This window comes from Lagenorhynchus albirostris, chromosome 11 (genome assembly GCF_949774975.1).
Source record: "Lagenorhynchus albirostris chromosome 11, mLagAlb1.1, whole genome shotgun sequence".
Lineage (NCBI taxonomy): Eukaryota > Metazoa > Chordata > Mammalia > Artiodactyla > Delphinidae > Lagenorhynchus > Lagenorhynchus albirostris.
The window spans coordinates 99575922-99592921 of NC_083105.1; the positions used below are offsets into that span (position 1 = coordinate 99575922).

Below are 17000 nucleotides of genomic sequence, written 5' to 3' on the forward strand. Positions count from 1 at the left end.
AGGGAATCATCATGATTGGCAAGTTCCTGTCAGGAACACACCATCTGATGCCGCCATTTACCCAGAGAATGAACACAGAATGGGAGTGGGTTTGGGTTTTTTGTTGGTTTGTTTTTGATGGAGGGAGGAGAAGCAGAATACAAATTCACTTTCAGATAATGTTTGCTTCGAGATACCTAAGTGGCATTTACGTGCATGTGCGTATGAACATTTTCACTATACACTCTTCTTAACGTTAACATCTACATTCTCTAGGTCAGCCCCATCCCACAGACTTTTGTGCCGTGATGGGAACGTTCTTTATTTCGTGCTGTCCAATACGGTAGCCACAAGCCACATACAGTTAGTAAGCACTTGAAATGTGGTTAGCAAAACCAAGGAACTGACTTTTAAATTTTATCTAATTTTAATTAATTTAAATATGATAGAGCTACTTTGGCTAGTGGCTACCATATTGGACACCATAGCTCTTGCAATTTTCTCTATTCAGGGAAAAATTATAACACCTGCCAGGTCAGAGACGCTTAGAGGTTATCAGTACATTATTAGTGGGACTAGAAATATAATCCATCTTTCCAAATTCTTAATCTCCTTATTTAGCTGTTAAACTTTACTTCTAATATTACATAGGAAATTTTCTCGGGAAGCAACTTGCTCCAGGGTATATGGAAGACTTTAAGCGGCAAACTCCAACCTGGAAGCTGAAATTTTATCGTTAGTTTTTAGAATGTTTTGGTGAGCAAGCATAAACAAACACCTGAAGAAAATATGAAATATATTCATGTTAGGTTTTTTTCCTGTTGTCAATGACTTTTTCATATCAGTTTGTGGTAGGCGGTCCCTTAAAGAGACCTGTCTCCTAATTCCCAGAATGTGTGCACATGTTACCTTACACAGCAAAGGGACTTAGCAGGTGTGACTAAATTAAGGATCTGGAGATGGGGAGATTATCCTGAATTATCCGATGGCCCCAGTGTACTCACAAGGGTGCTTATAAGTGCAAGTGAGAAGTAGGAGAATGAGAGAGTTATGTGATGGCTCTGAAGGGAGAAGTGGACCACCCGTCAGAGAGCAGGCGGCCTCTAGAAGCTAGAAAAGGCAGGAAAGGGGGTTCTTCTCCCCTTGAACTTCCACAGAGGAACACAGCTCTGCCAGCAGCTTGATTTTAGCTGAGTGAGGAAAATTTTGAACCTATGACCTGAAGAACGGTAAAGTAATAAATTTGTGTTGATTTAAGCCACTAAATTTGTGATAAATTTTTACAGCAGCAATTGGAAACTAATACACAGCTTTATCTCTAAAAACCCCTACATTTAAAATCTAATTTCTGGAAACCAAATGAATTTGCCAATTGCAAAAAAACACCAATTAAAACCTGGCTAATTGAGAATACAGTGGTGGGAGGAATACGACTCAATCAGTACTTAGTTCTCATTTCTTAGGTAAGTACTCAGCACCACGCTATTTAAGGTGAGAGCAACGCCCACCCTTAACGAATCGGGTCTGAATAATGGAAGTTTAGTTTCAAACAGTACATATATTAAACAACCAAGACATAAAAATATCTATCAATAAGTAAAACAAAGCAGGTTAATGGAAGTTATATTTTACAATAATCTAATGTATATTATGAACTCAAAACTATCCTAACTTCTTTTACACAAGAAACAAATATTCCACATTCAAGCCTTCACAAATTCCAAAAGTTTTATTGTAAGACTGGTTTCTCCTAACTGAATTCATTCTGAAGAAACCACAGGGCCCTAAACACATGACAAAAGTGTTCTCAACTCAAAGACTGAGTCATGTGCAACAGCAGAAAATGAGAATCACGCCAACTTCCCCGTTTAATCGTGTGGAGAAAATGTGGTCTAATGGACAGATTTATGCTCTGAATGGACAAGCCTGGTGCAAATTCTAGCCCCTCGCTTACCAGCTATAAGAATTCCAACAAACGGTCTAACCTCTCAGAGCCTCAGTTCCGTCGCTGTGAAATGCAGGTGACAGGGGCCACTCAGAGGGAGGCCCAGCATGAAGGGGGACAAACAGTCTGTGATGGAAGGGTTGGGGGGGGGGTCAGTGCCCCTATCTGCCCTCTGCCTTCCCCACCCCAGCCTGCTCTCTTCCACGGATCTTAACAAGAAACGAACGCTGGCGAAAGGTTAAGGAGACTGAAGGCAAAGGTGAGAGAAGCACGGTGAGTAAGCGAGCACATATGAAGTGGCGTACGGGGGCTGCTCTTACCCACATCATGCGGTTTGGATTTCTTCTCTTTCTTTTCAACTGGAGATTTCCCTTTCACTTCTTTCTTTTTAATTTCTTTAACTTTACTTTTTCTCACAGTGAAACTTTCATCATCTTCACTCTCACTAAAATCAGAATCGTCCTCAGAATCCTCACCTGAAACAGAAGATTACATACCTCATCTCTAAAAAGTTCTAAAAAGTGAGGCTTCTAGGACTTCCCTGGCGGTCCAGTGGTTAGGACTCCACGCTTCCACTGCAGGGAGTTCAATCCCTGGCTGGGGAACTAAGATCTAAGATCCCGTATGGCGCTTGGCGTGGCAAAAAAAAAAAAAAAAAAAAAAAAATGGTGAGGCTTCTAGTGCCTCGACTTCATCTTCTGCACCAGATTCTTGTGCCCCTTTGTGCTATGCTGTTTCCAGGGGCAAAACAATGCATGGTGCCTGGGTCTGGATCCTGGCCTCTCCACTGACATGTCGTGTGACCTGAGACAGGTCCCTAACTTCACCGTGCCTCAGTTTCCTATGTATAAAATAGGGAGAGCCCTAAAACCTGCATCACAGGGTTGTTGTGCAGATTAAGTGAGTTAATATAGGTAAAGAATAACATCTGGCATATAGCGAACAGAAGAGCATTGCTTGCTATTGCTATTATCATTAATTTCCCATCAGTAATCCTTACTTCTGATTTTACCAGTTTAACTCAGCAACTTTTGAGAAGAATGGTTGGGTATAACATTAGCTGCTCTTCCAAAACGATACCCTTGATGGTAATAATAACCGTATGCCTTTCCTTAATCACACCAGCTTCAACATGCCAGAACAGAAACCCCCTGGGAACTGAGAAGAGACTGACCGTACCATAACCATCTTAACTGACAATCCTGTGTATGATTTCACCTGGGACACACCTCTGATTTCCCACAAACTCCTTTCTATTCTGCATGGGATGATACAAGCCAGTGATGGAATATGTTAAGTAGCTACAGGTTCTGGAAAAAAGCATAGAGAATACTCGAGAGTTAAGCAATGATTCTCCTATTTTTCGGGGGAAGAGAGGATCAGAAAATCATGTCCTATAAATACTAAACTCTGAAAATTAAGTGTAAATAAGGATTAGCCCTATATTCATAAAAAACCTTTTTACACTTTTTTTTTTTTTTTTTTTTTTTGCAGTACGCGGGCCTCTCACTGTTGTGGCCTCTCCCGTTGTGGAGCACAGGCTCCAGATGCGCAGGCTCAGTGGCCATGGCTCACGGGCCTAGCCGCTCCGCGGCATGTGGGATCTTCCCAGACCGGGGCACGAACCCGTGTCCCCTGCATCGGCAGGCGGACTCTCAACCACTGCGCCACCAGGGAAGCCCTTTACACTTTTTTATACATTATTAGAAATGCAGTACATGCTTACTGTAGAAAATGCCGACCATACCAAAAAAGTATTAAGGAAGAAGAAAGCCCACGCCCAAATCTCCTCACTCAGAGATAACCACTGTCATACCCACCATATATAATATCTACCTAACTATCTATATGGAATAATATATTTTATGTAAAAAAGGATATATATGAAAAATTTCAAACATACTCTACAGTAGATAATCATCAATATTTTGCAACATTTGTTTCATCTATCTATCTTCTCTTCCCTTTCCTTCTCAGAGTATATAAAAATAAACCCAAGGTACTGCATTATTACATTTCTACATACTTCAGAATGCATCTCTTAAAAACATGGACTTATAAAAAACACATTATTAGCATATCTAACGATATCAACAATAGTTTCTTGGAATCATCTTCTATCCAGCCCATATTAATCACTTTTAATATAGGGCAATATCCCATCCCTTTTTCCCCCATGCCTTTGACATGTTGAAGCAACCAGGTCAGTTGTCCTATGGAATGTCCTACATTCTGGATTGGTCTGTTTTCTTCCTCATGGTGTCATTTCACTTACTCCTGCGTTTCCTGTGAGCTGGAATTTTCTCAAGGCTCAATGAGAATCAAGCTCACATTATTATTATTATTACTTTTGGGGGCAAGAATACACATCATAGGTGATGCTCTGTTCTCCATATTATGTCAGTCATATCAGAAAGCACAGAATGTATGGCTGCCCCACTCCTGGTTGGTTCAGCTGACGCCGGCCTGAATTCTCCATTGTAATGATCCTCGCCAGCCTTCTATTGATGATCTTTGTCTAAATCAACAATGTCACTACAATCTTCAAATTGTGATGTCCTTATTCTATCATTCTTCCCACACAAATAAAATTTTAAAAACAGATAATCAACCCATGTATTCACATAATAGTTACCGTGTTATACAGAATTCACCATATAAGGCCAGCAGATCACATGAAGGCCGCTATATATAGTACCTTGCAAAATCAAATAATTATTTCTGGATTCCCAAGAGGATCTAGGTTCAGGGAGGGCAAGCAGTGGAGAAGTTTCTCCAAAATTTCAGACTATAGAATCTAGGAGGATACAGTTTCCTATAACCCCAACAGTTACGGTATCTCATGTGTTCTTTTCTTGGCTTGAGAGGGTAACTGTAGGAGCGGGCTATCATGCTATTTAAATAAACTGGAGGTGGGGAAATGGAGCTCCCAGAATCCCAAGTCATTAGCATCTCATACTGGGAAATCTGGAAGGTCCAGACACTCAGGTTATAGATTTGGGGTATCTTTAGATGTCCTTAAGAAAAGCCTTGATTCTCTCCACTTTCACTTTTCTTTCCCCACTGAAGGTCACAGAAGTTCCTTTCTCTTCTCATCTAGGGTGAGCCAGTGCAGGAGGAAAACTCTGAAATGTCACTTAAAGAAGGGACCCTGTCCCAGATAACTCAGGTTGTCTGAAATGAATCCAGCAGCACATTCAAGTATGATAAACAACCAGCTCTGAGGGGATGGCAGAGTGAGTCATTCCTGGCTCAGGGCAGATGGAAATAAACTGGTAGTATTGCTCCCTGAAGTACACTGAGTGTATCGGGGAACATGTCTGTCCTTCCATTTAAGGTAAAGCAGGCTGGAGACCGTTCACGATCTGGCGCCAGGCGGCCTCTCCAACCTCCACCACATTCTCCCTTCCCTGCAAACCTCACTGAACTCTGTGTGTGTGTGTGTGTGTGTGTGTTTCTATGTCTTTTTCTCTTGTTTCTTCCAGCTTTACTGAGATATAACTGACATGCAGCACTGTGTAAGTTTAAGGTGTATAACATAACGATTTGACTTATGTACATCGTGAAGTGACTATCACAAGAAGTTTGGTGAACCTCCATCATCTCACAGACACAAGATTAAAGAAATCGAAAAAATTGCTTTTCTTGTGATGAGAACTCTTAGGATTTACTCTCTTAACTTTCATATGTAACACACAGCTGTGCTCATCATCTTCGTCCTGTTGTATGTTATAGCCCTAGTGCTTATTTATCTCATAGCTGCACGTGTGTACTTACTGACTGCCTCCATCCCATTCCCCCTCCCCCAACACCTGCCTCTGGTAACCACAAACCTGATCTCTTTTTCCATGAATTTGTTTGTTTGTGAAGTATAATTGACCTAAAACACTGTGCTAGCTCCTGGTACACAACACAGTGATTCGATATTTCTATACACTTCAAAATGATCACCACGATAAGCTCGTTACCATCTGTCACTACACAAAGATATTACATAATTATTGAGTATATTCCCCACACTGTACGTTCCATGACTCATTTAATTTGCAACTGGATGTCTGTCCCTCTTAATCTCCCTCAACTATTTCTTTCCTCTCCTCACCCTCCTCCCCTCAGGCAACCACCTGTTTGTTCTCTGTATCTGTTTCTCTTTTGTTGTCTGATCATTTGTTTTTTAGATTCCACATATAAGTGAAATCATATAGTTTTTGTCTTTCTCTGACTTATTTCACTTAGCACAATGCCTTCTAGGTCCACCCATGTTGCTGCAAATGGCATGTTTTCTATGGCTGAGTAATAGTCACTGTGTGTGTGTGTGTGGACACACGCATATACCACATCCTCTTTATCCCTTCATCTACTGACGGGCACTTAGGTTCCTGTCTCTTCTTGGCTATTGTGAATAATGCTGCAGTGCACATGCGGGTGCAGATATCTTTTCTAATTAGTGCTTTTGTTTTCTTTGGATAAATACTCAGGAGTGGAACTGCTGGATCCTGAGGTGGTCCTAGTTTTAGTTTTTTGAGGAACCTCCAGTGCCACTGAGCTCTTGTATGTGCACTTGCCTGTTCTCTTGTTTATGCCCTTCTATCAGTCAAAAGTGCTATTTCACCCCTAAATGCTACTCACTTTTCAAGGCACGGCTTAAAGGTCTCCTCTAGATAAAGCTTTTCCCCCAAATGCCATAGCTGAATTGAACTGTCCTGGGTATTACTCAAGTTTGCACACACCAGACGTTTAGCAGTGCTTTGCATACGTTCATGGTCTCCAAGAGCTTTCTACTGACTCTCCGTAGGGTTAATTTTGAGTTAGGACATAACCTACCAGTTGCAAAGTCTGGTTCGGAGTCATCGGCACCGTCTCCATCGCTGTTTTCCAAAAGAATCTTCCTCTGCTGGACCACGGCTTGGGATGCCGCTTTTCTTCTCCGCTGAGGACCCTGGGAATCATCCTCCTCAGTGATCTTATCCAGATCTTCAGGATAAAAAAAATCAACGAAACTTTTTGTGCCAGGTAACATTTAAAGAACTGTGGAGTAGACGTCTGTTACACCTGCTCTTGTTATTTGCCCAGCTTTGTCCTTCCTGTGCTTCTAGTAACAGACCACACAGCCCAGTCTGGGTCAATCATAATACGTCAGTCTCCTGGCAATAGTCTGAGTTAAGCAAAAGTGCAAGGCCCACACTGAAAGAGTCTTTCCCCAAGAATTTTCAAACTGGAGCTGGGAAGATAGAGCCCCTTTCTTCAGTGTTCAACTGATGTCAACTAGAAGCCATGGGTAGTCGTGACCCTCCACCAGGGAAGAAACTGGGTCTGCAGTTAAAAGAGAGGAAAACTAAAACAGAAAGAAACAAAGGAGAAGGGGTGAAGAGAACCTTCACAAATGTGAAGACCTTGGTTCTAGTTACAGTTTCAGGAATTTAAATAAGAGTTAGAAAATGTCAATGGAAAAAATATTATTAATATCAAAAACTTACCTAAATAATCACTGGCTACACTGCAATTGGAGATATGAGGAGACTTACTCATTGCTTCTGTTTCACTACTGCCATGTTTGTCAATGTCTAAATATAAGGAAGAAGAAAGCACCCTAATCAACCAATGTCTAGAAATAGGAAGATAAGCACTAAAATCTAATACCATTTAGATACAGATACAGATAAGTGATCCCTGGGCCGTGGACTGGTGCCGGTCCGCAGCCTGTTAGGAACTGGGCCGCACAGCAGGAGGGGAGCGGCGAGTGAGCGAAGCTGCATCTGTATTTACAGCCGCTCCCTATCCTTGCCCATCAATCGCATTACGGCCTGAACCATTCTCCCCCCTCCCCCCCGTGGAAAAACTGCTTTCCACAAAACCGGTCCCTGGCACCAAAAAGGCTGGGGACCGCTGATCCAGGCTCGGACTAGCACAGTGACTTTACTTGGCGAGGCTAACATATGGTTAGAAGTTTTGGTTCTGAAATCACACAAACTTTAATCAGACTTAAGTTCAAATTCAGGCTCTTAAATCGGCACTATACCAGGGGAAAGTTGCTTATCCTCTACAAAACCTAATTTCCTCATCTATAATGTGGAGATAAAAACAGTCTGGGGGGCTTCCCTGGTGGCGCAGTGGTTGAGAATCTGCCTGCCAATGCAGGGGACATGGGTTAGAGCCCTGGTCTGGGAAGATCCCACATGCCGTGGAGCAACAAAGTCCGTCTGCCACGACTACTGAGCCTGTGCTCTAGAGTCCACGAGCCACAACTACTGAGCCCGTGTGCCACAACTGCTGAAGCCCGTGTGCCTAGAGCCCGTGCTCCACAACGAGAGAAGCCACCGCAGTGAGAAGCCCGTGCACCGCAAGGAAGAGCAGCCCCCGCTCGCCGCAACTAGAGAAAGCCCAGGCACAGCCACGAAGACCCAACGCAGCCAAAAAAACCCAAAAACCAAAAAAAAAAAAAACAGTGTGGGGATTAAATGAGGCTATTGTGGGGAATTAAATGTTGACTGAATGTGGAAATTGCTTATTGTGGTGCCCAGCACAAAGGAAACAGTGGACGAATATTAACTATCATTTTTGTGTAGGCAGATCTGTGCTTTTACTAATGTAAAGACTCTTCAATCATTATCACAACTTTAAAACGATCTAGAGTATTTTAAGAGAACTTTAAGTTATGATGATTGGTACTATTACTCTCGGAGAAGTGGTACTTCCAAGGAAACCTTGCTATACAATGCCACGATCTCTTACAGGAAAGAGATTTTCATTTTCTCAGTTTTAGATATATGACAATTCTCTTTTTCAGTTTGACTCCTGATTACTAAAAGGGCCCCCTAATCAACACTATCTCACTTATTTTCAAACAGGAGGCACTACTGACTTAAACATCTATACCCCTAAATAAGCAAATGGGCTAAAACTATCCTCCAAGATAAAAGAAGTTAGGCCAAAGCAGTTTAATCCAAAAAGCAACTGAGCAATTTTAATGTCATCTCCGGGAATAATGATTTCTGCTTCTCCAGAATATCAATGTTGCCATCTGCTGACCAATTGCCAGAAAAATCCACAGAGAAAAACCCACAGATAAAGCCAGCAGTCATAAATCTATCAAGTCTACTGAGCTTGCTAACCAAATTAGTACCTTTAGCCTCTGTAAGTAATAGAAATGACCACCATTAGATTATGTTTAACTAATCTGGATTTGGAGAGAAAGCAGGTGGATTGCTCGCATGTTGAGGTCAGTTTACTTGGTCATGAAATTAACTTCTCACTGCACATAAAGATGAGCTTCGGACATGCAGGGTCACGGCCCACGTCCTCCAGTTGGAGCTGAGTGTCAGGCAGAGAGGCATCTATGTGTGGATGAGATTTACGCAACTGAATAAACTGAATCCAACGGCACCCTCTGCAAATTGCTCCTTTTTAGTCCAAAGTTTTAAAACTACATTCTTCCCTCTGTAAAGGCTCATCCAACGAAATGATGGCAAAAGCAATAGAAGGTTTTAAAGACAATTATCGAAAATAAAGTTACTTTTATCTCGAGACTCCTCCACATCAATGGTGACGGCTGGAAGTTCCTTCACTGATAAAGCCAGTGCGACTTCTAGGTCTCTCTGGTAGAGCTTATCATCTAAAGGCATTCTAAAGTAGACACACAAATAATAATGAGTTTGAAAACTATCCACCTCAGCTAAAATCTGAGATTTTCCTCAGTGACTAAGAGTTTCTTTCCAGCCTCAGAAAGATGTTCTTCAACAATAATCATGATAATTGCTCCTTAACAAGTTAAGTGTCATGTTGGACCCAGCAGAACAGATTTGAAATAGGAGCATCACGTGACAATGCCTATTTCATTGTGATGTCTCTTCCTCACCACCAGCTCCGTCCCGGTGGGAAGCACCTGCCCAACTGAGAACGGACGTGGCTCAAACATCACTTCCACTTAGAAATGTTCCTTGACCTCACCCACACCTCTTTAGACAGCTGTTATAGCTCTTTTATTAAACTGAAATTACTTTTTTTTTTTTTTACATCTGTTCCGCCCAATCTGGACTTTGACAAATATTTCAGCAAGTACTTACCCTGTGAGGCATTGCACTAGACAGGATATTAAAAGTGCCCTCAAAGAGTCTGCAGTTAATGAGGAGGTAGGAAAACAAGTCCCATAATAATTACCCGATATAAAAAGATTATCACGTCTCCTGTTCAAGGCGGTCAAGAGTGCTATAGTGCTTGAGAGGAAGAGAAAGCAAAGAAAGGTGTGAAAAGGTGTGAAGGTAAGAAAAGGCTAAATAAAGGAGGTAATACTGAATGTACCTTGAAGGATTTATTTTTTAAAATAGCAATTTTATTGAGATATAAGTCGCACAGTATAAAATCCACCCTTTTGAAGCATACAATTCAGCAGTTTTTAGTATATTCAGAGAGCTGTGAAACCATCACCACTATGTAATTTCAGAACACTTTCATCAACCCAAAAAGAAACCTCATATTCACTAGCAGTCAATCCCCGTTTCCCCCTCCCCAGCATCTGGCAACCACTAATCTACTTTCTGTTTCTATGGACTTGTCTATTCCGGACATTTCGTATTACTGGAACCATATAATATGTGGCCTTTTATGCCAGCTTCTTTGGCTCCCTACAATGTTTTCAAGGTTCATCCATGTTGTAGCATATATCAGTACTTCATTTCTTTTTTTTAACATCTTTATTGGAGTATCATTGCTTTACAATGGTGTGTTAGTTTCTGCTTTATAACAAAGTGAATCAGCTGTACGTATACGTATATCCCCATATCCCATCCCTCTTGCGTCTCCCTCCCACTCTCTCTAACCAACCCCTCTAGGTGGTCACAAAGCACCGAGCTGACCTCCCCGTGCTATGCGGCTGCTTCCCACTAGCTATCTATTTTACATTTGGTAGTGTGTATATGTCCATGCCACTCTCTCACTTCGTCCCAGCTTACCCTTCCCCCTCCCTGTACTTCATTTCTGTTTACTGCTGAATAATATTCCACTGTATGCATATATCACATTTCACTTACCCAGTCATTAGTTGATAAACATTTGGATTACTTCCATTTTTTGGCTATTATGAATAATGCTCCTATAAATATTCATGTACAGGTTTTTGTGTGGGCATAGATTTTTATTTCTCTTGGGTATATACCTAGGCTGGGTCATATAATAGCTGTTTATTTCAAGGAGCTGCTACTCTGTTGTCCAATGTGGCTGCACCATTTCGTATCCACAGCAGCAATGTGTGAGGTTTCCATTTCTCCACATCCTCCTCGACACTTGCTGTTGTCTGTCCTTCTGCTTACAGCCATCCCTCTGGGCGTGACATGTGACATGTTATCTTATCGTGGTTTTGATTTGTATTTCCCTGATGGCGAGGGATGTTGAGCATCTTTTCATGTGCTATCGGCCATTTGCATATATTCTTTAAAGAAGTGTCTATTCAAATCCTTTGCCCATTTCTAACTTGGTTCATTATTCTTTTTATTGTTGGACTGTACGAGTTTCCTATATATTCCAGATACAAGTCCCTAATGGGTTCTATGATTTGCAAATATTTTCTCCCATCCATTGGTTGTTTTGTTAACTATATTTTAAAGGTAGTACAAGAAGCTCAAAAACAAAAAAGAAAAAAGTAAGGAGAAGGACATGGGCTAAGTCTCTCTACGTTAATTAACTTTCCTCACGTTTATTGTAGGAGTAAAGCATCCCACATCCCACGTTCCATTTGTCAGTATCCCTCCTCTGCCCATCTCCTCCCCATAGTGCAAGTCTGGGGCCTCTTGGGGCTTCCTTCCCTCATTTTACCCTCTCTCGGTACTGACTAATGGAACTCCAGGGTGGGTCTAGAAACCACAGGTCCTGCTCACTGCTGGACAAAACTCAGTAAGATAAAGAGAAAATATTTTTTCTCTCTAGAAAAATACATAGTTTAATTTTTTTCTTCCAGTTTTACTGAGATATAATTGACATCCAGCACTGTATACGTTTAAGGTGTACAACACAGTGATCCACAGTGATCTGACTTACGTGCGTCATGAAATGACGTCCACAAGCAGTTTAGGGAACATCCATCATCTCATACATTACAGATACGTGGTTTTAAATTTTATAAAACTGTCCTTACAAATGTAATTTTTAACGAAGTAGTCTTGTAAAACCTGAGGATTTCAGAGACAGGTACTAGCTCTTGTAAATGCAAGTCACACCTTCTAAACTGGTAATTATGATTGTCTTCATACTTAAATGGGTATTTCCTCGTACATTTGTGAACTTAAAGAAGTTCGGAAAGTCAGAAGGGGATTAGTGGTACATCCCCGTTCTCCTACATGCACTAAATAAAATAAGACCCATGATGCTGCTCAAATTCTAATTTAGACCAAGAATTGGAATTTATCTCTCTTTTAAATTAACACACCTAATGTCATATGTACTGTATGTCTTACCTCTCACCTTTTTTTAGGGGTTTTCTCTTGTAGTGGGATGTCTTTTTCCTGGAGATTCTTCAGTTTAGGTTCTGGTTTTTCTAGTTTTAACTCCTTTTGTGTACTTCTGGATTTTTTATTTAACGGTGCGGTTGCAGGAACAAAATCATCTATTCATGTGTGAATTAAAAAAAGAATATATGAAATTGCTTTTCCTTAGGAAGAAATAAATAAAATTACTTTCTTGGTAGCTGAGATTCATTACCACGTGTGTTCAAGTTTTAAAGATAAGCAAATTGGGGCTTCCCTGGTGGCACAGTGGTTGAGAATCCACCTGTCAATGCAGGGGACTCGGGTTCGAGCCCTGGTCCAGGAAGATCCCACGTGCCGCGGAGCAACTAAGCCTGTGCACCACGACTACTGAGCCTGCACTCTAGTGCCCACGAGCCACAACTACTGAAGCCCGCATGCCACAACTACTGAAGCCCACACGCCTAGAGCCCGTGCTCCGCAACAAGAGAAGCCACCGCAATGAGAAGCCTGCGCACGGCAACGAAGAGTAGCCCCCGCTCGCCGCAACTAGAGAAAGCCTGTGCGCAGCAACAAAGACCCAGCACAGCCAAAAATAAATTAATTAAAAAAAGAAAAAAAAGCAAAAACAAGCAAATTGCTTGCTTTCCACAGTTTAAAAAATACTGTTGGTACACTGTTTGTCTTTATTCTCCCTCAAGCTTCTCAACTTTGTTCTAGTGGCCTTGATTTTTTAAAATATCAATCTATCAAAAACGAATCCCCCAAAAAGCTGCAAAGGCAACTAAGCTAATATGTGCAAGTGGCAAAGAAAAGAACAATTAATTAAAAATCTGTAAAACCATTAGAAAAATTATTAAAATTCCCTTTATAATTTTATCATATTGACAAGTGGAAGAATATGATTTTTGACAAAGGGATGCTCTTTTCCAGCCCATTCTGTTCTCCCAGAGTCTTCTGTCCTACCAATCCTCAGAAGTGAGGTAGTTCTTCTATTGACACTCAAGCTAAGACTGCTGCTCTAGCGTTCTAACTCATACATGACACATGTATGCATACCTTCATGTGCGTGTAGTCTGAATCACGCACTTTCGCATTTATTAATACCTGTCGTCTCTTTTATGCTTCCCCAGGTAGGAATATAATAATCTGTGACGCGCCCCCCACCCCCACGCCACAGTCTCCAGAATACAACCAGCAATTTATAACAATTTAGTGACAGACTGATGACAATAATTAAGAAGCTAGAAGCTATACCCTATGCTCTTTTCTCCCAAGTATTAGACACACGTAAGACTGGGCTCACGGTGAAAAACAGATTCCTTCAAACTGAGGAATTACTAAATATCTGACCCGCAGAAAACTCCAATGGTCTAAGAAAGAAACACAAAACTTACCTTTAAGTATAATGTAATCTAACAATGTTTCTCAAACTTTTTGACCAAAGTTCTCTTAATAGCAGAGACAAGCAAATATATATGTACACACACACACACACACACACACACACACACACACACACACACACACACACACACACACACACACACACCATATATAAAAAACACAATAGGGTAAAGTTTATGCCTGATCTTTTTTCAATGTCTTGTTTTATTGTACAATTAATGGGGATTTCACATTATACTCTGTAACACATTTGTATCTCAGAAAGACAGTGTGTTCTTCTTACAGTAAGGGATAAAAGGGTACAAATCCCAGTGAGAAACATGGACCTCACAGAGTTTAGATACAAAAAGCCATTTTACCTGCCCTAGTTGGTTATGATTTATGCCAATAATTCTGGTCAGTGTAATTATCAACATAAGTATCCTAAGTGCTTAGAATATTATTTTTCCAGACCTACCTCATATGCAATTGGTACTAACCATATTGTAGCCATACACACACACACACACACACACACACACACACACACACCCTATAAATTGTGAGGAAATAAATTTCCAAATCTTTAAAGAAGACATAAGAAGCTCTACTTACCATCACTGTCAGAGTCCTCAAACTGGGAGTAATTCACTGGCTTCTTGTGCCTGTGAACAAAGCAGAAATTTTCATTTACACAAATGTCAATTTCTCACCTCCATTCTTTAAGGTCATTAATAGTCTTGAGTAAATAAAAATATGTTTGGATTCCCTTAAGAATATATAAATATATAAACCAAGATGGCGGAGCAGAAGGACGTGCTCTCATTCCCTCTTGGGAGAACACCAGAATCACAACTAACTGCTGAACAATCATCGACAGGAAGACACTGGAACTCACCAAAAAAGATACCCCACATCCAAAGACAAAGGAGAAGCTACAATGAGATGGCAGGAAGGGCACAATCATAGTAAAATCAAATCCCATAACTGCTGGGTGGGTGACTCACAAACTGGAAAACACTTATGCCACAGATGTCCACCCACTGGAGTGAAGGTTCTGAGCCCCACATCAGGCTTCCCAACCTGGGGGTCCGCCAATGGGAGGAGGAATTCCCAGAGAATCAGACTTTGAAGGTTAGCGGGATTTGACTGCAGGACTCTGACAGGGCTGGGGGAAACAGAGACTCCACTCTTGGAGGGCACACACAAAGTAGTGTGTGCTTCAGGACCCAGGGGAAGGAGCAGTGACCCCAGGGGAGACTGAACCAGACCTACATGCTAGTGTTGGAGGGTCTCTTGCAGAGGCGGGGATGGGGGCTGTGTCTCACCTTGAGGACAAGGACACTGACAGCAGAAGTTCTGGGGAGTACTCCTTGGCGTGAGCCCTCCCAGAGTCTGCCATTAGCACCAACAAAGAGCCTGGGTAGGCTCCAGTGCTGGGTTGCCTCAGGCCAAACAACCAACAGGGAGGGAACCCAGCCCCACCTATCAGCAGACAAGTGGATTAAAGTTTTACTGAGCTCTGCCCACCAGAGCAACACCCAGCTATACCCACCACCAGTTCCTCCCATCAGGAAACTTGCACAAGCCTCTTAGATAGCCTCATCCACCAGAGGGCAGAGAGAAGAAGCAAGAACTAGAATCCTGCAGCCTGTGGAACAAAAACCACATTCACAGAAAGATAGACAAGATAAAAAGGCAGAGGGCTATGTACCAGATGAAGGAACAAGATAAAACCCCAGAAAAACAACTAAATGAAGCGGAGACAGGCAACCTTCCAGAAAAGAATTCAGAATAATGATAGTGAAGATGATCCAGGACCTCGGAAAAACAATGGAGGCAAAGATCAAGAAGATGCAAGAAACGTTTAACAAAGACCTAGAAGAATTAAAGGACAAACAAACAGAGATGAACAATACAATAACTGAAATGAAAACTAAACTAGAAGGAATCAATAGCAGAATAACTGAGACAGAAGAACAGATAAGTGACCTGGAAGACAGAATGGTGGAATTCATTGCCATGTAACAGAATAAAGAAAAAAGGATGAAAAGAACTGAAGACAGCCTAAGAGACCTCTGGGACAACATTAAATGCAACAACATTCGCATTATAGGGGTCCCAGAAGGAGAAGAGAGAGAGAAAGGACCTGAGAAAATATTTGAAGAGATTATAGTCGAAAACTTCCCCAACACGGGAAAGGAAATAGCCACCAAAGTCCAGGAAGCACAGAGAGTCCCATACAGGAGAAACCCAAGGAGAAACACGCCAAGACACATAGTAATCAAATTAGCAAAAATTAAAGACAAAGAAAAATTATTGAAAGCAGCAAGGGAAAAACAACAAAAAACATACAAGGGAACTCCCACAAGGTTAACAGCTGATTCCTCAGCAGAAACTCTACTAGCCAGAAGGGAGTGGCATGATAAACTTAAAGTGATGAAAGGGAAGAACCTACAACCAAGATTACTCTACCCGGCAAGGATCTCATTCAGATTCGATGGAGAAATCAAAAGCTTTACAGATAAGCAAAAGCTAAGAGAATTCAGCACCATCAAACCAGCTCTACAACAAGCTGGAGAAGCAAAACTCATATCAGATAAAATAGACTTTAAAATAAAGAATGTTACAAGAGACGAGGAAGGACACTACATCATGATCAAGGGATCTATCCAAGAAGATATAACAATTATAAATATATATGCACCCAACATAGGAGCACCTCAATACATAACGCAACTGCTAACAGCTATAAAAGAGGAAATCGACAGTAACACAATAATAGTGGGGGACCATAACACCTCACTTACACCAATGGACAGATCATCCAAAATGAAAATAAAGAAGGAAACAGAAGCTTTAAATGACACAACAGACCAGATAGATTTAATTGTTATTTATAGGACGTTCCATCCAAAAACAGCAGATTACACTTTCTTCTCAAATGTGCACGGAACACTCTCCAGGATAAATCACATCTTGGGTCACAAATCAAGCCTCAGTAAATTTAAGAAAACTGAAATCATATCAACATCTTTTCTGACCATAACGTTATGAGATTGCAAATGAATTACAGTGAAAAAAACGTAAAAAACACAAACACATGGAGGCTGAACAATACATTACTAAATAACCAAGAGATCACTGAAGAAGTCAAAGAAGAAATCAAAAAATACCTAGAGACAAAGGACAATGAAAACACAACGATACAAAACCTATGGGATGCAGCAAAAGCA

At 41.2% G+C, this 17000-nt stretch overlaps 1 protein-coding gene across 9 annotated transcripts in view; it reads right to left on the reverse strand.

Annotated features, from left to right (window-relative positions):
- RAD51AP1 (RAD51 associated protein 1) overlaps positions 1-17000 on the reverse strand; it is a 29915-nt gene that overhangs the window by 8567 nt on the left and 4348 nt on the right. For 5 of the 9 annotated variants that reach the window (XR_009543396.1, XR_009543394.1, XR_009543395.1 and 2 more), the window contains exons 2-7: positions 14380-14429; positions 12377-12518; positions 9438-9547; positions 7402-7488; positions 6749-6898; positions 2245-2400 (exon numbers count right to left, since the gene is read on the reverse strand). Coding sequence is in view for 6 of the 9 variants with exons in the window: in XM_060165553.1 (XP_060021536.1) it covers positions 2245-2400; positions 6749-6898; positions 7402-7488; positions 9438-9547; positions 12377-12518; positions 14380-14429 (695 nt within the window). In the remaining 3 variants the exon portion in view is untranslated. Of the gene's footprint in view, positions 1-2244; positions 2401-6748; positions 6899-7401; positions 7489-9437; positions 9548-10081; positions 10138-12369; positions 12519-14379; positions 14430-17000 lie in introns of those variants that run through there. The other 4 variants (XM_060165557.1, XM_060165554.1, XM_060165556.1 and 1 more) reach the window with 4 other exon arrangements.